Genomic DNA, 23,827 nt, shown 5'->3' with positions numbered 1-23,827 from the left:
GAACACCAGAAACTATTAAAATTGGATACCACTCAACTCGGGTCGCAGGTCTAATAGGTCCAAAGGAATTGTGGGATCAAGATTCACAGCGGGAAGATTCAGGGCAGGAATACCCAAGGCTAGATTTTCAGCTTGGTTGATTGCTGGCAGAAACACTTGCCCACCTGCAGCAAGGACCATTCCAGGGACCCCATGGAACAGACTGGCTGTTGGGATCTAAATATTCAAATTAGCAATGGGCTCGGGTATGTATAAAGAGATGAACACTTACTTGGAGAATATAAACTGGGTTGGGGGGGACACCAGGGGGCACTGTAGCTGCATTGAGATGTCCATGAATGGGATAGACGAATCCAGCAGGTGGGAATTCTGGAAGCTGAGCGGGCGCAGCAGGAGGTACAATTGGTGCACCGTCAGGTCCCGGGATCGGTCGCCTTGCGTTCCATTCGTCTTCGAAGAAGCTTTGAATTGAGTTAAGCGTTTCCCAATGAAGTGCAGCACTTCCAAAGGACACGACCAATTGTGGGAGCATCACCGAATGATCGCGAAGGTAGAGGAGGGCCACCATTTGGAAGTTGTGCAGATTGTTGTCTCGTCTCGGCCACACAGAAATGCACAACACGATCTGCACATCAGTGCCACCACCAAGATAACGTTGGGCTTTTGTGTGAAGTGACGCGAGAGACGATGACACTCCGACCTCGATTACAATCGTTGGGAATCGGGCACCATCAGTATTGGCCGGCATTCCTGTTCGATTCCTTGGTCTGAACGATCTGTCGGCCTGTTGAACCAAGTTGGGAGCAATTGTGAGATCAAAGCCAGCTGTTCCTTGGAGACGTCGACGAATGTTGGCATTGGCTCCAACCCAGACGATTGAAAACCAATCAGCAAGTACATCGTGGGCCTCGGAGATATCAAGTTCATAGATGAGAACCGATCCATCGACATAAGCAAGTAGATTCTTCAAACCTCCAAGAAGATTGTGCTCGTGTCTTAATAGAAACACCTCCAGCTTCACATTCTCAGCGATTGTGTATGGCTGAAGCTCCACTCTGTCCCTCTCATCACCATCGGTTCTCCTATGTGCATTGAGATTGGTCTTTCTATATGTTAGTTGTATGTAGACAAGTATAAATAGATGATCGTAGATTTACCTCTCTTAGATGCTTGATTGCGGACTCCCATGGGTGATGATCTTCTTGAGGAGAGTCTTGTGGTTGGGCGTTGTTTACAACTTGATTAACTGGTTGCCCCTGTTGTACTGTACTCTTTGCCTTCTTTGTCTTTGATCTCTGACCCTGTGCTGAGTTTCTTCTCTTGGCTGTCATTGTTAGAGTTGAATATGATGATGATTCAGTCTCGTATCCAAAGACTGAGGTCATGATAAACTATGAGTTAATTGTTCAATGGACTATTTGTTGTTTACATGTAAACAATGAATGGTCAATCACCCCTTGAATTTATTCTAAGTGTGCGTACCTCTTGTTTGGATACTCCTGGACGTACTTCATTTTTTCCAATTCAAATTATCATTCTCCTCAATCGTGCAAACTCTGGAAACTTGAGTAAACTTTATAATAAAAAAGAAAAGCCCCATTCCGGAATGTTTGGGTGCGCATCCAGTTACACACAAAGAAGATTCAGGGAATTTTTTACAAAATTATTATCCATTAGACATTATATAATATTGATTAATGTGAAATGAGCTCAGTTTAATGAACTAATAAAGTTGTTGATGTCAAACTCTTCAGTGTACTGTGACTCGTCCCAGAGTTCGCCAATCGTTGCCAGTACACTCTTGAGTCCTCCCTTGTTGGCCTTTTCCACTTGTCCAAGATTGTTTACGCCACCATCGTTGGACGACTCCTTGGATGATTCGTCATCGTTGTAATCAAACAAGTTGAGTAATTCGTTTGTGGACATTGTTTGAAGACTCTGGTTCTCCTGGTTGACCACCGTGTTGGCAATGTTGAGCTTGAATCGCTGCAGACCCATGATCTTCTCCTCGAGTGTGCCTGTGGTGATTAGACGATAGACACTGACCACCTTCTTCTGGCCAATGCGATGTGCACGATCCATTGCCTGTAGGTCCTTCATTGGGTTCCAGTCGTGCTCGAGGAAGATCACAGTGTCTGCTCCCGTGAGGTTCAGACCCAGTCCTCCGACATGTGTCGTCAGCAACAGGATATCGATTGTTGGATCTGCGTTGAATTGATTGACAATCGTTTGTCGCTTCATGGCCTCAGTCGTGCCGTCCATCCTCAGATAGGTGACGGACGGCATGTGCACCTTGAGCAGGTCCGACTCCACAATGTCCAGCATTGACTTCATCTGGGCAAAGATCAAGACTCTGTGTTGTGTGGTGATGGGTTCCTGACTGAGTGCCTCGTTGGCGTTGGACGATGATGACGCAGACGTCTGTTGCACGCCAATGCCACACTCGAGCAACAACTCCTTGAGTGTTTGAAGTTTTGGTGAGTGTTCAATGTCGCGAATATCCGACTTGGCCGCCTTGAGCTCCTTGGTGATGGCGTTGTACTGTGGATGATTCTGATTGAGCACAAACTGAGGATGACTGCACAGCTTTCTGAGGTACTGCAATGCTTGGAATATATGTGTTGCTGGTGCCGCCTTCTTTGATGACTTGCCCTTCTTCTTTCCTGACGATGATGACTCGTCGTCTTCATCCTGGTCTTGGTCATCGTCGTCGTCCATAATCTCCTGGTTCATGCCTTGTTTGAAGTGAGTCTTTGCAAAGTCGTCGTATAGTCTCATCTGGAGAGGAGAGAGCTTGCAATAGCGATCCTGGATGATCTTTGGTGGCAAGTCGTGCAGCACGTTCTCCTTCAGACGTCGCAGCAGGAATGGCAGAACCTGACGATGAAGCGCCTCCATTGCCAGGGCACCGGCCTCTTGATCCTTGGGAGTGCACTTGGGGTCCTTGCTCGCGAGGATCGGCTTGCTGTATAGGTCATCGAACTGTCTCTCGGTGCCCAGGAAGCCAGGCATCAAGAAGTCAAACAACGACCAGAGCTCGAGTACATTGTTCTGGATTGGCGTACCCGAGAGGATGAGACGATGGTTGGACTTTAGCTGCTTGGCCGCTTGCGTCAGCTTGGTCTTGGCGTTCTTGATGATGTGGCCCTCGTCCAGGATGCAGTAGTTGAAGTTCATCTCGCCCAGATGATCAATGTCATTGCGAACAATGTCATAGGACATGATCAGTACGTTGTGGTCCTTGAACTTGCGACGAAGTGCTGCGCGCTCACTTGGCGAGCCCATGTATGTCATCGGACTCATGGTAGAGTCGCAGAACTTCTTGATCTCGTAGTACCAATGGCCGACCAATGTCGATGGACACACGACCAGCGAGGGCAGGGGCTGGAAGTTGGGTGTGCCCTTGGCGGCAAAGTTGACGCGACGGTCATAGTCTGAGCCAGCCATGATGCAGATCGCCTGCAGTGTCTTGCCCAGACCCATGTCGTCACAGAGGATGCCGTGCAGTTTGTACTTGTTGAGGAAGGCGAGCCAGTTGACACCGTCCTGTTGGTACTTCCTCAGCTCAGTGTTGATGCGGATGGGCAGTGGATACTGCTCCACCTTTGATCCATCCAGCAGCTGCTCCAAGAACTTTCGCTCCTCTAGCTTCTGCAGCACGAGTCGCTCGTCCAGGCCGGGCGGGTTGGGCACGCCCGGCTCCAAAGGCATCAGCTTGACCAACTTGGCAAAGCACAGCGATGCCTTCTTGCGCAGCGTGGTGTCCTGGTCACTCATACATCCCAGGACGGGGATTGTGAGGAAGACGATGTAGGGCACGATCTCCATGGCCATCTCATTGATCACCTGCAGCAGAGTGGTGATGGCGCCACTGCGATTGACAATGGACCTGCTGTCACCAAGCAGTGGCAACAGATTGTAGATGAGGTAGTGCATTGAGCTGAGTGTTATCGTACGACAGAGTTGAGCGATGGTCTTGGACGCCATCCACTGCACAGATGTGTTGGGCGTCTTGATAAAGTGAAAGACAATGGGTATGACATCGTTCAGCATTGTGTGGAATGAGGCGTCCAGTGAGGGCAGCACTGTCCTGAGCAATTGAAGCTCGTCGATCAATGTCTGGAGTCGCTCCACATTGTTCTTGATCGCGTCAAAGTTGTCCGACTGCGTCTCTTGGTGAACTTGCACACAGTTCTGTGTCATCAATGCCATGAATGAGGGTATGTTTGTGAATAGTTGGGCGCCCATGCGCTTCGACATTGATGTGAAGAACTCATGCGCACCACGACGTCCAAGACGGGCGATCTTGATCTCATCGCTCTCGGCAGCACTCTTGCCATTGGCGTCGTCGTCGGACTTGCCATCCACGCCATCGCTGGCCAAGGGTGTTTGAGTGCGGTCCTCACAGAGCACCGAGAACATCGATTTGACTACCTTGTCATTGGGACAAGGCTTCCTCGTTACGCATCGCTCGATAAAGTGCGCCAGCGACGCCGACGTGCGATTCTGATAGACTTCGTCCTCCTCATTTCTGATTGAGTGTAGCAGTGATCTGATGACTGGCGTAACCTTGGCCGGGATGTTGTTGGATGCGATCAACAGGCCGTCGTAGGCTGCCAACACACATGTGTGCAGTTCCTTCTGTAGCTTTTCGATGTAGCCCACTGTTGACAAGATGGTCTTGCGTCGACCCTCCAGTTGATCGATCAGGCCCGACTTGACACTGGTGGGGATCAGGTTCTTGATGTTCTCAATGCAGTATGTGTACACGTTTGACACGAGCTCCAACGACATGGGCAGTATCTGATCGGGTGGTGTCGTATCCTTGCTCAACTGCATGAGCAGTTCCACGCGAAAGTCAATGCCAGTGTTGCATATGCTTTGAGACAAGACCTTGGCGTCGGCCGCCAACTTGCTCTTGATGATCGTGTCGGTCTCGTAGTAGTACCATGTGGGGTCGGCCACATCCAGCGCGGCAGTCAATGCCTGGATCATTGGTTCTGTCAAAGGGACACCACTGTTCACTGTCGTCTTGCAATCGTTGTTGTTGTTGTTGTTGATGTATGATTCAGAGAGTATGAGTGATGCCAAATGTTGTTGGATTGCCGAGGTCGACTGGATCATGTTGGAGAATAGTCCTTGTATCTCTTGGATGTACTCGGATGGCCATGTCTTGATAATCATGCCGATGGCCGATGCACCAATGACCTTGGACCTGGTGGACAGGTAACTCTCCTTGACAATGCGTGCACCAGCTTCATTGGCCTGTTGCTGTTGCTTGGATAGACGTCCACGCTTTACGGTGCCAATCTCCATCTTTGTGTTGGATGTGCTGGTAGTGGAGGTGGACGATGATGAGAATGATGTGGTCAACAAGAGACTGCTGTTGATTGGTGTTCCAGGCTGCGTGGAGAGTAGTGTGATCCATTGTATCAGGTGCGAGAGTGTGGCCGATCGCAGGATGGATGGGTTGAAGCTGCTGACGAGCTGCTGCCATGTCTTGAGTGAGATGTCTACAATGTCCTTCCTCTCCTCCAACAGGATGTTTTGGAAGATGTATCGTAAGAGATCAGAGAGGATGGGTACCAGCCAGTGTGTGTTGTGGTCGACCACCGGGCTCGAAGTGATGAGTCGCTCGACCGTTCGTATGGCCGACAATCGCACGCTATACAGTGCGTGGCGGAAGAATGGGTAGAGACGAGGCACCAACTGAGTGAGGTGTGATGTCTGGAAGTGTGACATGTTGTTGTTGTTGTTGTCACCAGATTGGACAGGCAGCACCTCGGGGAACGTGTAAAAGTCTGCCAGCAGGTTCAACACGCTCGATGTTGACACGGCCAGGTCGTCCAGCTCCAACAGGATCTCCCAAAGAATGGATAATATCTCCTGTATGTGATCCGGATGATTCTGAACCAGTTCTTTGGCCAAGGGCTGAAAGGTCTCGGATGCCGTGGCCCTCACATCATCATCGCGATCACTCAGTCCACGTGTGACAGCATTAAGTATACGAGGTAGAATGATTGACATAAGATCCAGTCTTACAACAGACAAATACTTGATGCCCAGCAATGCACCATGTCTGACCTCCCACTGTTTGTTCTCCTGCAGTTGCAACAACACTGTCAACACCTTCATCACACTCTCTGGTGTCATAAACTTCACAACAAGTCCAAGTACCTGTGCACAGGTCTCTCTAACAGGTGCGACAACCTTGATTGATTAAGTGAGTGAGTGAGTGAGGCTGCGAGATTGATTGATTGATTGATTGGACATACCTGATCGGATACAAAGTCACCAAACCTGTCCAGGGCAATCACACAGAGAAGTCTGATGGCAAAGTCTTCGAGCCAGAGTGTGTTGATGGTTTCGATAAGCTCTGGCTTTGTGAATACTGTGATGCCACCACCTTTGCCATGCTTCCTGAATAGTTCTCTAAGTCCAACGGCTGCTCCATGTCTCATCTCCCATTGTGGACTGTATGATTGATCGTTTGGTTAATGACAGTCCGTGCTAGATTATGCTCCCTGGCTGGTACTTACCTGAACAGGGCAATGAGGAGATCTTCGTAGAGTGCAGTGAATGGCCACTCGTCTTGATTGTAGGCCTTGTCAACATCGAGTACGGATTCGAGAACGATGACACCAGAGTTCTGGGGTTGCTCGGTTATGTGTTGTTTGGTCGACTTGCGTAGTGCATCCGAGCTGCTGTTGAGATCCTTGTATCGCTTGGTTGGTTGTGCCTGTGTGCTCTCGCGCAATGAGGTCTTTGCCTTGCGCTTGGCCTTGTTGCGCTCGCGTGCACTCATTCCTGTCGTGTCGAGCACTGTGCTTATGTCCTTGCGCTCGTCTGCCGCCTCTTGCTTGACCACTGGGTTGACCAGCAGATCGTCATCGTCGATCAGCTCCATCCCATTTGATGTGATATCGTCCAGTCCAAGCTTCTTCTTAATCTTCCTCTTTTGTATCTTGAGCAGTTCCTTTGGGTCGGTGCCAGGCGGTGCAGCATCTGGCTCAAACTCCTGGCCACCGCTTGCCAGAAGTAGACTACCGTTAGCCAACACCTTTGCAATGTCAAAGTTGTCAAATTGTAGATCAAACTGTTGATCAGTGATCAATGATGATGACAATGTAGATGACTCGCCACCATTGCCTTCTTCTTCACTACGATAAACAGGTGTCCATAAAGGGACGTTTGAAGCTACGGCTTCAATGGCATGACCCGCAGCAACACGTGTATCCCATTCCTTATGTAACAATCTAGGATGTAGATTATCCAACAATGACTGTAAATCATGAGGATGTAACCTTTGCACTTCACCAATCTGTTGTGCAGCAGCTTTACGTATCGCAGGGTTACTACCAGTCTCTAACAAAGTGAACAATCTTTCAAGTCTAGACATTGTTCTGTCTATCTAAGTAGTATTATATATATATATAGATTGATTGATTGAATGATATGAGTAAGTGTATGTATATTGATGACTGGAAGACCCTTTGTTGGCTCAGTAACTGTCCATGGACCGAGTATTTATACCTTTCGGCTCATTTGAAGAATGAACTGATGATGCTTGAGAACAAGCAAACACCCCCTTTTCACCACCATCTCATTAAAGTTTGATGAGCACATGAACTTCAATTTGGAATTCCAAACAATTAAGATATGGTGGGGGTATTCGCTTGAGGGAGAAGGGTTGACACTCAACCTTGACACGAAGCCAATTTACTCATTCACATCCATACTACTCTTACCATACAAATATATATATTTATTATTATTACTTGTTATATTAGGAATTGATTGATTGACAAATATTCTATAAATGTGTGGAATATTAGCTTGTGGAACATTAGTCTGTTGTGCAGGTAAGGAATGCTCTATCCATTCATTCATTCAATAATACGACATTGTCAACTAACTTTGTGTAAACAAACAAAGGTTGTTCATGTTTCGGAACAATCATTAGAAAGAGTACTGGTACAAGAGTTATATATCTTTTGGTATTCTTGTTATCTGCTACTTTGTCTTATGTGTTTGGTTCATGGTCTTCAACATGGTTCAAGGATATTGACTTCTTCAAATTATGTGAACGCTCCGATAATGAATGTTATGGATCATTGGTTGTATATAGACTTACATTCTCATTGGCAATGTATCATTTATTGCTGGCGATGATGTTGATTGGTGTAAAGAGCTCGTCCGAATCAAGAGCCGTCATTCAAGATGGATACTGGCCTGTCAAACTGTTGGCACTGGCTACATTATCAGTAGTATCATTCTTTATACCAAACAAATTCTTCCAATACTATGGCTGGGTATCTCTTGGTGGTGCCGCCTTCTTTATCCTCATCCAATTGGTACTGCTCATTGAGTTTGCCTACAGTATCAACCAGAGATGGGTGGAGAAGTTGGAGGACGAAGGTCACATCACCAACAGATACTATGTCCTGCTCATCGTATTCACATTCGGATCAATCATATTGGCATTGGCACTATCAATTGTTATGTTAGTCCTTTGGAGCAAGACATCCCAGTTGAACCAATTCTTCATTGTCTTTAACATGGCTCTATCATTTATCATTGGAGTACTATCTATCAATGAAAGGGTAGGTAAACGAGAGTTGATCATAATCGTCTTTGGTATAATACTAATCATTCATTCATTACGTTACAAACAGATAAGAGAACATAGACCATCATCAGGACTACTACAATCGGGTGTAGTTATGTTCTACGCTGCTTACCTTGTATTCAGTGCTATAATGAGTGAGCCAGCTATGACTGGCGACCCAAAGACACCACAGATAGTCATTGGTGCTGTGTTCACTATCATCTCGGTCTGTTATTCAGCCTTTAGAGCATCAGACTCCAACGACGTACTTGGTAGATCTGATTCTGGATCAAGTTACTCAAGCCTACCAACAATCAACTCATCATCGGTGCAAGACGATGACGATGGAGAGGGTCATATCATGGGTTCAGAGATGGATGATGATGAGAAAGATGGAGTTGCCTACAACTACTCATTCTTCCACATAACATTCGCTTTGGGTGCTATGTACATTGGTATGCTACTCACCAATTGGTCCACTATCTCTGGTCTTGACAACAATGGCAATCTTAACGTCGACTCTGGAATGGTATCAGTCTGGGTCAAGATTGTCAGTTGTTGGTGTGTCCACATACTTTACTTCTGGACACTAGTTGGACCTACTTTGTTCCCAAATAGAGTTTGGGATTGATTGATTGACTAATTGATTGGGAGCAATCAATTGCAGCATGTACATAAACCTGGTTTCTTTCCTTCTTCTACTTATAGTTCCTTTTGACTACCTTCACTCGTGATGAACTTATCCTTGGATTATTCATTGTGCGGGATCATTGATGATTTGAAACCGATTTCGAAACTAACTTGAACAGATATTTCTAAAGATGAATGTGTACAACACAAATATCTCGGCCAGTTTGGTAATTGGTTCCTTTACAAAGACCGTTATCGGGTCAATCATAGAATGGAGAAGAGTTAGAGGGATTGAGGAAACAGTATTAGAGCTTATCAATAAGATCAACGTATTCGTACTTACAATATCTCATAACAATTCAACAACAAATAATAATGTATATAAATAGAAATCAATTATCTGTAACATTAATAATAATAATAAGTACATTGTTGTTGACATTCTCAACTACATCATTTATAAATGCACAGGTTATAGTGTCACTTAATGTTGATCCTTCATCAAACGATGTATCCAACACATGTGGAAACGACACTTCACCCTGCTCACACATCTCTGCCGCCTTGTCTGCATACAACGTTGTGTTGAACAGTACCACTGAGCTGTACCTATACCTTGCCCCAGGTACTTACGTCGGCTCTGGAAACAATACCAACTTGATCATATTCAACATCAATGTCACAGTTGTTGGCACGCCTGGCGAATCAATCATCGACATGCAGTCACAAGGCCAGTTTGCCTCGATCCAGGAGCCTCCAAACACTCTAATGTTTGATCGCACCAAGTTACACTTGCACAACCTTACCTTTATCAATGGTAACCATTCCTCTGGAGGTGTGGTCTCGGTCATCACAGCGTTCACTCCTTCCTACGTCTCATTCATCGATTCCAACTGCACTGGCAACAATGCTGATCGTGGCGCAGTCCTCTACCTCGACTCGACAGTGCCCCTAAAGAACATCGTGGACATCAAGGGTTCAGTGTTTGATAGTAATGTGGCCGAGATATCCGGTGCCGTATACTACAACACTGAGCGTGGCGCGTTACTCAACGTCTCCAACTCGTTGTTTGTGCGTAACCAAGCATTGTCCTATGGTGTCTTTGTGTCAGCCAACGACAGCACACAGTTTGTCAACGTCACCCTCATCAACAACTCTGGTGCCACTGGCATCCTCTCCTTCGCCTACTGTGCCAACCAACTTATATTGAACAACATCACCTTTGTCGACAACCTAAACATGCGATCTGCCGGCTTGATTCGCTCGCTGAGCTGCGACGTGGTAGTGTCCAACAGCTCATTCCTTGCCAACACTGGTGGACCAGTTATACAGGCCGAGGACATTGAACGCTCCAACAACCAGATCGATATCTCTGACTGTGAATTCTCCAACAACGTCGGTACTACAGGTGGTGCGCTAATGTTAGCCGACTATACTCGCTCCTACATCACCAACACTACATTCTACTATAACACGGCAGACCAGGGAGGGGCTATATTCTTCAGCAATCCATACTCTAGCTACATCTCTGACTGTGACATATCGTACAATAGTGCGAGTGTTGGCGGAGCCATATACATTGATGAATCGATCATCTCTGTCAACTTGTCCTCGGTAACGATGGACAGCAACTTTGGAACAACAACCAACTCATCCATCTACTGCGACGAGTCATCTCTTTCGCTCAACAACGTCACCACCGACACGAATACCAACAAGTTTGTCTATTGCCAGACACAAGACGATGATGGCAGTCACTTGTTTGGCGACAATGACGACGACTACACATGTCTAGTGACAGGTAACAGTGCCAACAATATGTGCTATGATAATGATAATGACGATGGAGACAAGGGCGATGAGATTGGCTTTATAATTGCAATTGTACTTGGTTCTGTTGTTGGAGCAGTTGGACTAACTGGAATGATCTTTGTACTCTATCGAAGGTATCAAAGAAGGAATGTAACAACACAATATCAACCAATTGACAACACAACTAGTATTCACTACATTGCCGAGTCGTCATCATCCTCTTCAACACATTACCAATATGATGGTATTAATTAAACTTTACTTAACTTATTACTTGTAATAATTATCATCAAGAGAGTGAATGAGTGAAATATCTGTTTGCTTTCAAACAAACTACTTTGTGCAAGTTGGCACCCCTCATGACCTCAAACTTGGGGAAATGGGATGGGGAATGAGGTGACTCACACTTTGTTCAACTCAAACAATCAATTATTACTTCATTCATTCACATCATAAACATATAATATATATATATATATTACAAGATAGTATAGTATACATATATATATATTGATGGAGGTATCAATACGAATACAGAATGATCATGAAGAGGATGATGATAATGATAATGGATCATTGACAAACTCATTAATACCTACTTTGACTTCATCATCAACATCAACATCAACAACAACAACAACAACTCCCTCATACTCAACAGTACATCCACATCCACATCCACATCAACATCAACATCCACATACTCATACTCATACAACAACAACACATAATATATTGAATGGTAGCTCAAACATGTTAAATAGCACAAATAATCATCTTGTAAATATGATGTCTTCATTCAATAACAATAATAATAGTAGTAGTTCAGATGGAGAGAATACAACATCGACGTCGACTTCATCAGGGCCGTCATCTGGATCACTCTATCGTTCATTCTTGTCATCTCCATCATCTACAATGGGACAGCTACTCAGTCAACGAGGACATTCTTTGACTCAATCATTCTTTAACAGTGATGATGGAGACAGCAACAACTTAAACCAGTCCAACAACAATGTATCACAGAACATAGACACCGACTTGGAGCTCGGTCTACATACAACAACAACCACCACGACCAACACAGCGGCAGCTAGCGGCGGTGGCGGTGCCAACAACAACGTCAACATCAACATCAACAACAACACATTCAACGATGGTACTCAACAGACGACAGGCTCATCAACGCGACTGGACATGCACTATGTGATCAAATGGTTGGAGCAGAGCTACCCATTCATGATCATCCTTTTGGTAATCTTCTTATACAAACATCGTCAAGGTATCCTGATGTTCTTATGGCAGCAAGCAGTCTTTACTCAAGCCAATCAAGCTCTGAAAACTCAAGTTGCTCTTCAGGTATGTCTTGTATCATCAGACACATCATGTCGAAAATCAATCATACTTACATTGTTCACCATAATCACAGGACAAGAGGAACGTTGGAGTACTCTCATGGTTGATAGTGATACTCTCAAGCAATATTGCTACTACCTATTTATTCTTTGGATCAAGCGAGCTTTGGAGATCACTAATAATGCTCTCCCCACGTATTCCAATCGATATATACTCTGCCTTTTGGGTTGCTGTACTCAATGGTAAGTGTTCAGATGCCGAGTCTGATCATCACTTCCTCATCTAACATTCATCAATCTTTTGTAGACTTCATGGTACGATTCATCACAATGATTGTTAAGGCATTGTGTGTCATTGTCATTGGTCACAAGCCTCCACACAAGAGAAGAGCACAACTGTATACAGTGATTGAAGTCACATCACATTTGTATCGTTGTTTGTTGCCCATCTCAATTTGGTCCAAGTACTTCCACTCGCTGCACGATGATGGCGAGCATATCTTGGGCTCACTGATGGTTGGCCTTTACTTCACGTTCAAGATCACTCATTTGGTGGAGCGCAGCAAGCAATGGTTCCAGACGGCTCGTGCCTTTATCCTGCACGAGGTGCTCTATGGACACAAGGCGACAAAGGAGCAGGTGGCCGCCGTCGACGACCTCTGCGCCATCTGTCAGGAGAAGATGGTCTCACCAATCGTACTGCGCTGTGACCATGTCTTTTGCGAGGACTGCGTCTCGCAGTGGTTCGAGCGCGAGAAGACCTGTCCACTATGTCGTGCAGCCATCGCTACCGCTGGAAACCGAACACACTCTGATGGTACAACTTCATTCCTCGTCCAACTATTCTAAGTTGTCATCGTCCCTGTATTCTATTGATCAATAACATTATCCGTCCATCAATCAATCGAAAGTTAGTGAGTGAGTGAATGAGTGAATGAGTGATTGAGGGAGAGAGTGATTATTGAATGAGGGTAGTTGTTGTTATTGTTACAAATATCTTGGGTGATCTAGTCTATGCCATGCCATGCAATGATGCTGTGATCACACTAGTTGATGTTGTAATAAGGGATCTGCTTGATCATTTGATTCAAGTGAGTGATGAACAGTTCGCATTTGATGATAGAGTTTGGTTCGTATAATGGATTCTTGATGACATAGTCTATAAACACTGTACTATAGACCTTCTTTAACTCATCTCGCAAGTCAGGTGTATTGGGATCTGTCAATATAATGAACTTTACAGAAGACAATGTCTCATAAAAGTGTAGCTTATATGTCGTTGTCTTGAAGCAATGAAACGCTGTACTTGGGTCCATTCTAAATTCATCTCCAATGTCAGTATGTTTGTCTTCTTTGTATGTTGTTGTCTCTATACATACGGCCTTGGTGAACTCTTTGATAGGAATGACTTTAGAGAGTAGAGCATACCAAATAGTAGTTTCTGTTCCTCTGCCAAGTTTGAAGAAGGTTTCTTCCTATTCCATTCTTCGTAATATATACAAACTCCACTCTTGTTAAATATATATATATTGTAAATCATTATTATATATATATATATATTACTTTATCTCTCTATGTTTAAATGAACACTAATTGAGAGGTACAACTTACTCTTCACATCAAAAAGATCACTTTGCTTGAAATGGTGGTGTTGTGTTTGATTGGAAGTGAACCAGAAAGGGAAGTCTATGACGCGAAAGGTTGAGATACTTTGAAGGTCATTCAATCTTTCACATCCTAAACTGATTGATTGCTTCATTAATTCATTCATTCATACATTCATTTAGTTAAGTTGTACATATATATACATATTACTACATATATATATTATAATCATGTATAATAGAAGGATTGAGAATGTGAGTTCAATATATAAATTACACTCATTCTAACTCATTCAATCAATCAATCATATACTAACTCAATTGCCCTTACCAACTTATAGATAACTAGACACTTAACAGCAACAGAACCAAGTACTGTTGTTGGAGATAAGGATATTAATATTGTATTGGGTGATGGTACAAAGATACAAAGTGTTATAAAGGAGGTTGATGTAGCTGGTTTGAAGAGATTCATTGATGGCCCTAATATGTCAATGAAGGATAAGGCAAGGGAATTCCTTCAACATAGTCCAGTGTTCAAATCAGGTCGTGACCTACCGCCAATGCAATACAAGGATCTTGTGTTGGAGCAACTGAAAGCCATTGCCAAGAGTGGCCTGTACGACGCTCAATACGTGCGTGATCGTCCAGACATCACCTTTATCCTGGCCGATGTCTTTTCCAGCTTCAACAACAACATCGTTACCAAGTTTGGCGCTCAATACGGTCTCTTCTGTGGATCACTTCTTATGCTTGGAACCGAGCGTCATCAACACCTTTTGGAACTCGGAAACAAGATTAAGGCTGTTGGCAGTTTCTCAATGACTGAGGTTGGACATGGCTCCAATGTCCAAGCTCTCCAAACCACCGCCCGCTACAAGGCTGACACCCAGGAGTTCATCATTGACACTCCAACTCCAATGTCCGAGAAGTATTGGATTGGAGGTGCCGGTGTCCACGCTCACTACACCACCATCTTTGCCAGATTGATCGATGCGCAGTCCATTGATCGTGGAGTCCATGCATTCGTTGTACAGTTGCGTGACGTCTCCACCAACGCCCCAATGCCAGGCATCCAGATTAAAGAGTGTGGCATGAAGTTGGGCCTCAATGGAGTAGACAATGGCCACATCAAGGTCACAAATGTCCGCATCCCAAGAGTCAACTTGCTAAACAAGTTCAGCGACGTGAATGAGAAAGGAGAGTACACATCCAAGTTCCGTGATCCACTTCAGAACTTTGCCGCTACCCTTGCACCATTCGTTTCCGGCAGAGTCTTTGTTGCCACGATTGCAGGAGGCGCCATGAAGACATGTCTTGCCATTGCCATCAGATACTCCCACTATCGCAAGCAGTTTGGACCTGATCTCAAGAACGAACTACCCATCATCACCCTGCCATCACAGCAGAGACGTTTGTTTGTCCCTCTTGCAAACCTCATCATTATGGACATGTACAACAAGAAGATGGTTGAGCTACTGATGACTGACAGGAACGGCGCCACCCAGGTCACCCACGCACACTGCGCAGGTATAAAGGCCCTGTTCTCATGGGAGAGCATCAAGGCGTTCCAAACATGTCGTGAGGCATGCGGTGGACAGGGATTCAGACTTGAGAACCGTATTGCCGAGTTCAAGTCCGACTCGGACATTACTGCCACTTACGAAGGAGATAACACCGTGTTGATGCAGCAGGTGGCCAAGTATGCCATGTCCGCCTCAAAGAAGTCTGACGAAGCAGTGGTGCCAGTCTCATTCAAGGGTGATGCCAGACAGGAGTTGTACAACTTCAACAATCTTTTGGCCCTATTCAAGGCTCGCAAACAATTGAAGCTGTCCGAGGCTAGACAACTTGTCTCGCTCCCCTCTGAGGGTGGCAAGTACGAGGCCTACACAAAGGCAATCCCATGGCTGGTTTCCGCTGGTTTTGCCCACATGGAGTATGAGATCATTGATAATGCCGTCAAGGTCATCAAGCAAGACACCGTTGCACCTGTCCCACAGCTACTCCTCTTGTTCGCCCTCACCAAGATTGAGGATGATCTAGGCTGGTTCGTAAGCAACGAACTTCTTCCCAACCACTTTGGTAGGGTCATCAAGTACCTCATCGTGGATCTCTGCAAAGATATCACTCCACACTCGATGTCCATTGTCAACTCATTCGCCATTCCACCCAAGTATGTATCCTCCTCCCGTGTCTTTATATAGGCACATCAACTAACAACTTCTCTCATCAATAGGTGCACACCTTCAGAGTCCTTGACAGATGGAATATGGTCCGCTTAAAGACCAACACTCCAAGATGTAACTCTTACATCTTCTTTATTTCCAATGAACATATCAATGATGTACCATTCACTGGCACATTCATTCATTCATTCGGATTCCAAATTGACAACACCTTATCGTAGAATGAGCAACAGCCAATGTATTGGTCTGCGCCGGTCGATGCAGACCAGTCTACACCGTAGGCAATTGATTGGTGAGGACCCATGTATGATTGTTTGATTGTAGGTTGAGTAAAGTTGTTTTCTGTGTATTCGATGATGTGGAATCCTCCACCCATGCATGCAGTCACCAGTTGATTCTGATGTTGGCTTGATGGATGCCACTTTACACGCCACACTCCACTGCCCAGCGAGTGGGTCGTTGAGAGTGGTGCTCGCAGTTGTCTCAGGTCGAATATCCGCAGACGCTCGTCATAGCTGCCAACGGCGACGATGTTCTCCAGGTGAGGGTTGCAGTGAATGGATGTCACTCCCATATCAAAACGCTTGGTTGATGTGGGCGCGTCCAGCGAGCCGCGCTGGTCCCACACTTTCCAAGTGCCATCGTCTCCGCCCGAGAACACAATAGCGTCGTTGTGGTAGTTGAATGCGGCGATCCATGCTTCATAGTCGTGTGCCTGCCAGTTGCTCGTTGTCTGGATTGATGATGGAGTGGCTTCAATCAGCGACACTGTGCCATCGCTGAAACTTGTGATCAATCTATAGGGACTGCCTTGTTCGGCAATCTTTGCGCTCCAATCACAGGACAATGTCAACACACCATCGCTTTGTGATACTCGCTCACTACCAGTGAGTGTTAACTTCATCTTTGCCTCCTCATCCTCGAGTTGATATAGACACAGGTCACCACGAGACAACACAACAGCAAGCATAGGTTGAGTCTGTTGGTATCTAGACCATTTCATATCCAATACGCCAGCATTGAAGTCTATTGTCTGTACTACATTAAGTTTATGAGTTCCAACCTTGTCACCATCTTGTTGTTGTTGGACATCAAATAGGTAGAGTGTGCCAGTGCGCCTCTCCTTATATTCCTCGGTGTGTTGTTGATCGATCAGATAAGTGCCCACTGTCATCAAACCATTAATGGATGGATGGCATTCGACCGAGTCTGCTGGTCTCACAAGTTCCATTTATGTTTATATTTATGATTTGATTGATTGATTGTCTTTGGCGTGTGTGTGTAGGAGTAGGAGTCGTTGTGTTTTCTGAAGTGGTTCAAGGACCAGATCCCCCATCATGTTTCTGATGGGGTTGTTTCAATGATTATCAACAACTTTTCGTTTTTTTTTTATTAATGATTACACTAGTGTGCTTGGATGCGACCCTTTCAAAAAAAATCAGAGACTCTCACCAACACCCCTGCATTCAACAACATTAGTTGGTTGTTTACACATACTCAACAGTACCTACCTACTCTCTCTATTTCTATATATCTATTCTACATCTCTCTTTTCATTTATATATATTCTATATTTATTTATAATCAATCACCTCACTCACCTCACTCACTTCATCATCCCTCTCACCATCACTCACTCAATCAAACCCAATCACAAACCCAAACTCTCTCCCCTCACTCATTCCACAACAACAACCCTTACCCTACCACTCACTCATTCCACAACAACAACCAACAATAACGAACAACAACCAACAACAATCAGTATGGCCAACATATTCCAATACGCAAAGGATGGTACAAAGGATGAGATTACAAAATTGTTGAAGGATAACTCAAAGGATATTTTGTATCTCAGAGATGCCTATGATCAGACACCTCTGCACATTGCCTGTATCGAGGGTCATACAGATGTCGTCATGATCTTTACCAAGAAAGGTGCAAAGCTAGATTCACAGGACAAGAATGGATGGACGCCACTTCATTCCGCAGCAAGGTATGTTGTCGTTGGAATGTTCTGGATGTACGTTTGAGTGCTGGACACGGACTAACTTGATCATTCAATCAATTACATTATAGTGCTGGACATTGGAAGATATGTGAGCATTTGGTTCAGAAGGACCCAGCTTTGGCATCGGTACACGCTAATGATGGTTCGACACCCTTCCATTACATTGTTAGGAAGTGGGATGTGATCTATGCTCCAAAGGTACTGGGCATGATCATAAAGCATAACCCATCAATTGTAAACATATCCACAAACAACAATGAGACACCATTGCACAACGCCTCACTCAAGTGTTGTGAGCCTGGTGTCCAATTCCTCCTAACTCACAAGGCCGATGTAAATAGAAGAACTCTGTAAGTATCTCACCTTGGATTCCCAATATGGATGGACTTAATCACTTACTCGACCCCCATCGGAATCATTCCAATCACTCAAAATATAGGAGCGGAGATACATGTTTGTCATTCGCGATTAGAGGAGGAAACAAGAGTATTGTAAAGCTTTTGTTGGAGTTTGGCGTTGATATGTACTCGTGTGAGAATGCTTATCAGGTGGCCGCACAGCTAAAGATGAACGACGTCAAGACAATGGTGGAGCAGTGCCAACAATTCAACAAGATCCGCACAGACAACAATAAGCGCTACAAGGTTGGACACTTGCATCGCCTCCAAGGCAAGCTCAAGGGCTGGAAGAAGATGTGGGTGGTGCTCGATGGCAACCGTCTGCGACTGTACAACTCTGAGGACGACTCAGAGCCCGCATACGACGTTCCACTCAGGGACATCGAGCAGATGGGCACCACCGAGGAGCACGTCACCTATCCACATTCACTCTCAATCACAATCAAGGACAACCCCACCAAGATGATATTGGCCGCCGACGACAAGATATCAATGGCCAGGTGGATCCTTGCCATCGATGGATTGAAATTCAAGTTCTTTGACTCATGTGTCAATCAGTTCTTAAAGGTATGCTATTATTATTCAGGTGATGGTCACGTGACTTGAAATATCTGATCACGTGACTGGATTATCTGATCACGTGACCATCTGTTCATCGATACACCAGCCCATCTGTCCATCGTCCATGTCCAACCAATCAAGATAGCGTCGGAAGAGTAGAAGGTGTCTTTACCAAAGTATATTATCGACACCGATACAATCTTCCAACATTGAACTAGCATCCGTTGTTTGACTCGTTTACCAAAGATTGTAAATCGACCAAAGGAGATGTTGACATTACACCACCAATCACACATTTGGACGCTATCCATGGGGACATGGACATGGACTCTGGACTTGACAGGATGATCATCATCAGCTGACTTATTTTGCTAACTCAAACTCAATCATACTCTAGAAAACTCTATTACACACTGTATTTAAATCAACGTTTAAAGGAGGAATCATCAAGTCTTCGTTCGAAGAGGAGTGGTCATACAGTAGTGATGGAATCCTGCAGTGTACAGAGGCTGGTTGGAATACGGACGCTGGTGCCTCGCTGATGATGTACCTGTGGGACGGCCAATCGTTCATGCCAGGCAGCGGCACCCACTCACTCGGTTGGGGCAAGTTCAACGGCTTCCTCTTTGAGTGGATGGTTGGCGACCTGGGCGAGGACGGCATCAAGGTTCAAGAGTATTACTGGGAGGAGATCGAGCGCGAGTACCTGACGCACGACCACACCATGGATTGGAAGTGGACGCGCCACTTCCTGACACTCAAGCAAGGCACAGGTGAATGGATTGTCGAGGGTGAGGTGCCAGAGCCCGTCGTATTCTTCCTCTCATTGTTACGTTACAGTCGACTGGGTATCACCAACAAGACCGCCGCGGCCATCACCAGCAGCAGCAACAACAATGACAACAGTGGCAGCATCAATGGTAGTGGTAGCAATGGAAGTGGTAGCAACAGTGGTAGTGCTACATCCTCATGCAGCGACTCAATCAAACAAGAGTAACCACCACCATCATCATCAATAGTTTAGTTGTAGTAGTTGTGATTACATTATAAATAATATATATTAATTTAATTAATTAATCATTATTTCGATCGATAATTTTGATATTTTGATTATTTTGAATGATTGATGTTCGTTTGTGTTCATGTAATCCATGGACTACTGCGACTGAGTGTAACTGTTGAGGGTCGCCCATTATTTGACCCGTCAACTATCACCCCCGATAGTTGACGACTTTGGAAATTGAAATCAAAATTGATCAGAGAAGATCACAACTTTTAGGGAATGACCTTCCATTTTCCGATTTTTTGCCTTTACAAAAAACTTTGGATCAAAATGAACGAATACTCTTCGATGGAAGCATGGACCGACAATATATATACTCCTTCACTGTGAACTTACATAATATCATCAATCAATCAATCAATCCAATAATCAATCAAATAATCAAATATTCAATCAATTAATTAATCAATATTCACATCAATCAAATTATTAATAATGTCACCCCAAAATATTACCAACGATCAATCTACAACCTCAACAACAACTCAGAGTGAGTTGAATGAGGGAAAGCCATATCTGTTCTATGGATGTGCTACAACAAACCCATGGAAGATCAAGATTATGTTTGACGAGTTGGGAATTGACTACAAGTACGAGGAGATCGATATCTTCAATGATGCCAGCCCAAAGAAGATCGAGTTCAAGAAGACCTTCCCCAATGGAAAGGTGCCCGCCATCATTGATTACACAGTCAGTCCACCATTGCCAATATTCGAGTCCGGTGCCATCCTGCTCTACCTAGCCGGCAAGCACGGCAAGTTCCTGCCAGACATCAAGACCAACCCAAGAGAGCATGCCGATGTCCTCCAATGGCTCGCATGGCAGATCTCCGGCCTAGGTCCAATGAATGGCCAGTACACCTACTTCTCCTGTTTCGCACCAGAGGCCGTGCCCGCCGCTGAGGAGCGTTACTACAAAGAGACCGACAGACTGTACACATTGCTCGATCAACAACTTGCCGATAAGGAGTGGATTGCCGCTGGACAATTCTCTATTGCCGATATGGCCGTCTATGCCTGGGCTGTATACATTCGTGAGGGATTCCTTCCACATCACGAGAAGTATCCAAATGTTATGTCATGGTTGGATCGCATGAACAAGAGACCATCTATTGCCAAGCAACTCGCAACCATTCTTGAGCCACTTGCCGGAGAGATTGAGCATCTGAAGCATGCTGGTACCTATCGTATCAAGTTCTAAATGTATAAAATACTATCATTTATTACATCATATATATAATAAATATATGATCACCATCATTTTATTTGTACGAACAATTTTTTTGATTACTGGTTTTCCTTTTTTTATTCACGAACTCCTGAAATGTGATTCTGATCATTCATTCGTCTACAACTCATTATACAATCATACATATATATATATACAAATAATGTCCCTATTCAGGTCATTGGTTAATCAACCTATAAGCACTAGTCTATTTGTTGACACTGGTAGGTTTGATTCAAAATCCGCAACATCATCAACAACAACAACATTGTAGAGAAGACGACAGGGATAGTGACAGCATCGAACATGTTAGACTGACATAAACGATACGATACTATACATTCATGATGATACAGTTGAGTCATCATTAAACTTTACAAAGAGATGGGCTACAAAGAAGTCTGCAGGTACAACAAAGAATGGTAGAGACTCGAATCCAAAGTATTTGGGTCTGAAGAAGTTTGGTGGAGAGCTCGTCAAGTCTGGCAACATCATTATTAGACAGCGTGGCACACAGTTCCATCCAGGCACTGGAGTAGGCCTCGGCAGAGATCATACTATATACGCGACTACCAATGGCTATGTACACTTTCACACATCTACCTTGAACAAGTACAACCAACCATCCAAGGAGAGAAAGTTCATCTCTGTTGTCGACAACGAGCAGATGAGCAGCATCAGAGCAAGTCAACTCGCACTCAATCCAAACAACAAGAGTATCATCAACTATAAGAAACTACCAGAGTCAATTCTGAACGAGACGACTTCATCATCACAAGCGCAACAACAACAACTCTGATAATAATAACAAACAATTTTTAAGTATATACAGTAATAGTGTCAATCAATCAATCAATCAATACCATTCACTCTTTAGGGGTACAATGATGCATTCACACACATAAGGATGTCAACATCATCAATGCATCACATCCATTCACAACACACACACAAGCAAACAAACACATATTTATACATATATGGGTATCACTTCCTTTCCTGCCTTCTTGACACATTGTGGGAGGAGGAAGATGGAGGTGAGAGGGTATCAGCATAAAGTATGAAGGGAATGAATGAATGAGGTGCCATGTAACTCATTGGTCATTCATTACCCCCAAGTTTAAGAGATAGAGATAATCATAGTGATAGAGATAGAGATAACAAGAGAGATAATCATAGACATGAAGAAGAGTTATAAATTATATTATAGTTATTGTTGTTGTTTGTTATTAATGATTACAGTCCTTTATAGTCTGAGGAGTGATCATCTAGGTATGTAATAATATGAGTCCCTCAATCATTCAACTCAATCACTTATCACTTAATGAACAATCAATCAGTAGTATATGCTGAAGAAGATAATGATAATAATAATGATGGATTCAGTGATCTATCTGCATCTATATTAAAAGACTTGGAACTTCTAGCAGGCCATCAAACAACGAATGATGATAATACTACAACAACGAATGATACCAATGCTACTGGTACAAAGGGACGCATATTCCCTCCCCTAAACTTGACCGTGGAGTTTAACAACTCGACAGTATCACTGCCATTGCAAATGTACACAGAGAACCTCAATGTATCCAATGTACAAATGTATGCGCCATACGTAGAATTCCCGCTGACATTTAACTCAAAGAACATGTCCTATGACATTGGTATCACTGCCCAGAACTTGCCAATGTCTATCACTCTGCAACCAAACGCCACGGTGGTCCCGCTGACCTTGTCGATCGAGGGCGACAACAATATCCCCATTGCCATAGAGGTAAAGAACTTCACCTCGCCGGTACTGAACTGGGTAGCGCTTGGACTGCTTGGCACACTCAATGTCATTGGCCTGGGAATGATCATATATCAACAAACCGTACTGATGAATCTCCGTCGAAGAATGGATGACATTGAAGTATGCAATGATGTGATCAAAGGAAGGAGAGTAAAAGTTGGTCATCGTTGGTATCATTCCATCAATAACAATGATGATGAAGAGAATTCCGACAGCAGCAACAACAACAAAGCAATATCGGAACAACACAAGCAACTACAACAACAAGCGCCACAACTCTCCAACTTCTGTCTACTTTGCAGTCAATGTGGACAAGTCAACGGAAGAACAAAGTTCTGTTTCAACTGTGGAAATGCACTTGTAAGTTAACAAGTGATTTCCCTCCGCAGCGGCGCACTACCCTAGTACATATACAATTATTATATATATATATATTCATTCATACCCGAAGTTACACTTATATAAAGAGAGAATTCGGACTTTATTATTACTTGTCGCCAGGACAAAGCCACGGATAAAAAAAGAGAAGTCTTGTGTTTGTTCTCATTCAACTTCATTCCCAACAATGATGCTACAC

General features: G+C 44.3%; 12 protein-coding genes across 12 annotated transcripts; 8 read left to right on the top strand and 4 right to left on the bottom strand.

Annotated features, from left to right (window-relative positions):
- Window positions 1-119: 119 nt before the first annotated feature.
- On the bottom strand, window positions 120-1,385 carry SAMD00019534_121880 (hypothetical protein; the record flags this gene model as incomplete). The annotated part of the gene is made up of 3 exons (XM_012892564.1): window positions 120-206; window positions 272-1,102; window positions 1,158-1,385. 3 exons carry the CDS (start codon window positions 1,383-1,385, stop codon window positions 120-122), a joined length of 1,146 nt encoding a protein of 381 aa, XP_012748018.1.
- Window positions 1,386-1,710: 325 nt separating this feature from the next.
- Window positions 1,711-7,399, bottom strand: SAMD00019534_121870 (hypothetical protein; the record flags this gene model as incomplete). The annotated part of the gene is made up of 3 exons (XM_012892563.1): window positions 1,711-6,210; window positions 6,276-6,474; window positions 6,540-7,399. 3 exons carry the CDS (start codon window positions 7,397-7,399, stop codon window positions 1,711-1,713), a joined length of 5,559 nt encoding a protein of 1,852 aa, XP_012748017.1.
- A 748-nt stretch (window positions 7,400-8,147) lies between these two features.
- On the top strand, window positions 8,148-9,236 carry SAMD00019534_121860 (hypothetical protein; the record flags this gene model as incomplete). Its single annotated transcript, XM_012892562.1, has 2 exons — window positions 8,148-8,603; window positions 8,676-9,236. Coding segments are annotated over 2 exons (1,017 nt in total), but the record flags the coding sequence as incomplete, so codon positions are not given.
- A 193-nt stretch (window positions 9,237-9,429) lies between these two features.
- SAMD00019534_121850 (hypothetical protein) lies at window positions 9,430-11,305 on the top strand (the record flags this gene model as incomplete). The annotated part of the gene is made up of 2 exons (XM_012892561.1): window positions 9,430-9,540; window positions 9,710-11,305. The coding sequence occupies 2 exons, from the start codon at window positions 9,430-9,432 to the stop codon at window positions 11,303-11,305; spliced, it is 1,707 nt and encodes a 568-aa protein (XP_012748015.1).
- Window positions 11,306-11,563: 258 nt separating this feature from the next.
- On the top strand, window positions 11,564-13,251 carry SAMD00019534_121840 (hypothetical protein; the record flags this gene model as incomplete). Its single annotated transcript, XM_012892560.1, has 3 exons — window positions 11,564-12,409; window positions 12,480-12,648; window positions 12,713-13,251. Coding segments are annotated over 3 exons (1,554 nt in total), but the record flags the coding sequence as incomplete, so codon positions are not given.
- Window positions 13,252-13,457: 206 nt separating this feature from the next.
- Window positions 13,458-13,945, bottom strand: SAMD00019534_121830 (hypothetical protein; the record flags this gene model as incomplete). The annotated part of the gene is made up of 2 exons (XM_012892559.1): window positions 13,458-13,722; window positions 13,785-13,945. Coding segments are annotated over 2 exons (426 nt in total), but the record flags the coding sequence as incomplete, so codon positions are not given.
- A 552-nt stretch (window positions 13,946-14,497) lies between these two features.
- On the top strand, window positions 14,498-16,294 carry SAMD00019534_121820 (hypothetical protein; the record flags this gene model as incomplete). The annotated part of the gene is made up of 2 exons (XM_012892558.1): window positions 14,498-16,185; window positions 16,249-16,294. 2 exons carry the CDS (start codon window positions 14,498-14,500, stop codon window positions 16,292-16,294), a joined length of 1,734 nt encoding a protein of 577 aa, XP_012748012.1.
- An 85-nt stretch (window positions 16,295-16,379) lies between these two features.
- SAMD00019534_121810 (hypothetical protein) lies at window positions 16,380-17,429 on the bottom strand (the record flags this gene model as incomplete). Its single annotated transcript, XM_012892557.1, has 1 exon — window positions 16,380-17,429. One exon carries the CDS (start codon window positions 17,427-17,429, stop codon window positions 16,380-16,382), a length of 1,050 nt encoding a protein of 349 aa, XP_012748011.1.
- A 987-nt stretch (window positions 17,430-18,416) lies between these two features.
- SAMD00019534_121800 (hypothetical protein) lies at window positions 18,417-20,162 on the top strand (the record flags this gene model as incomplete). Its single annotated transcript, XM_012892556.1, has 3 exons — window positions 18,417-18,559; window positions 18,649-19,174; window positions 19,566-20,162. Coding segments are annotated over 3 exons (1,266 nt in total), but the record flags the coding sequence as incomplete, so codon positions are not given.
- A 504-nt stretch (window positions 20,163-20,666) lies between these two features.
- Window positions 20,667-21,431, top strand: SAMD00019534_121790 (hypothetical protein; the record flags this gene model as incomplete). Its single annotated transcript, XM_012892555.1, has 1 exon — window positions 20,667-21,431. One exon carries the CDS (start codon window positions 20,667-20,669, stop codon window positions 21,429-21,431), a length of 765 nt encoding a protein of 254 aa, XP_012748009.1.
- A 190-nt stretch (window positions 21,432-21,621) lies between these two features.
- SAMD00019534_121780 (hypothetical protein) lies at window positions 21,622-22,257 on the top strand (the record flags this gene model as incomplete). Its single annotated transcript, XM_012892554.1, has 2 exons — window positions 21,622-21,682; window positions 21,815-22,257. 2 exons carry the CDS (start codon window positions 21,622-21,624, stop codon window positions 22,255-22,257), a joined length of 504 nt encoding a protein of 167 aa, XP_012748008.1.
- A 382-nt stretch (window positions 22,258-22,639) lies between these two features.
- On the top strand, window positions 22,640-23,616 carry SAMD00019534_121770 (hypothetical protein; the record flags this gene model as incomplete). The annotated part of the gene is made up of 2 exons (XM_012892553.1): window positions 22,640-22,730; window positions 22,799-23,616. Coding segments are annotated over 2 exons (909 nt in total), but the record flags the coding sequence as incomplete, so codon positions are not given.
- Window positions 23,617-23,827: the final 211 nt, after the last annotated feature.

Source organism: Acytostelium subglobosum (assembly GCF_000787575.1).
Source record: "Acytostelium subglobosum LB1 DNA, scaffold: scaffold39, whole genome shotgun sequence".
Taxonomy (NCBI): Eukaryota; Evosea; class Eumycetozoa; order Acytosteliales; family Acytosteliaceae; genus Acytostelium; species Acytostelium subglobosum.
Note: the sequence above shows the minus strand (reverse complement) of the source record. Positions and strands in the feature narration are given on the sequence as shown.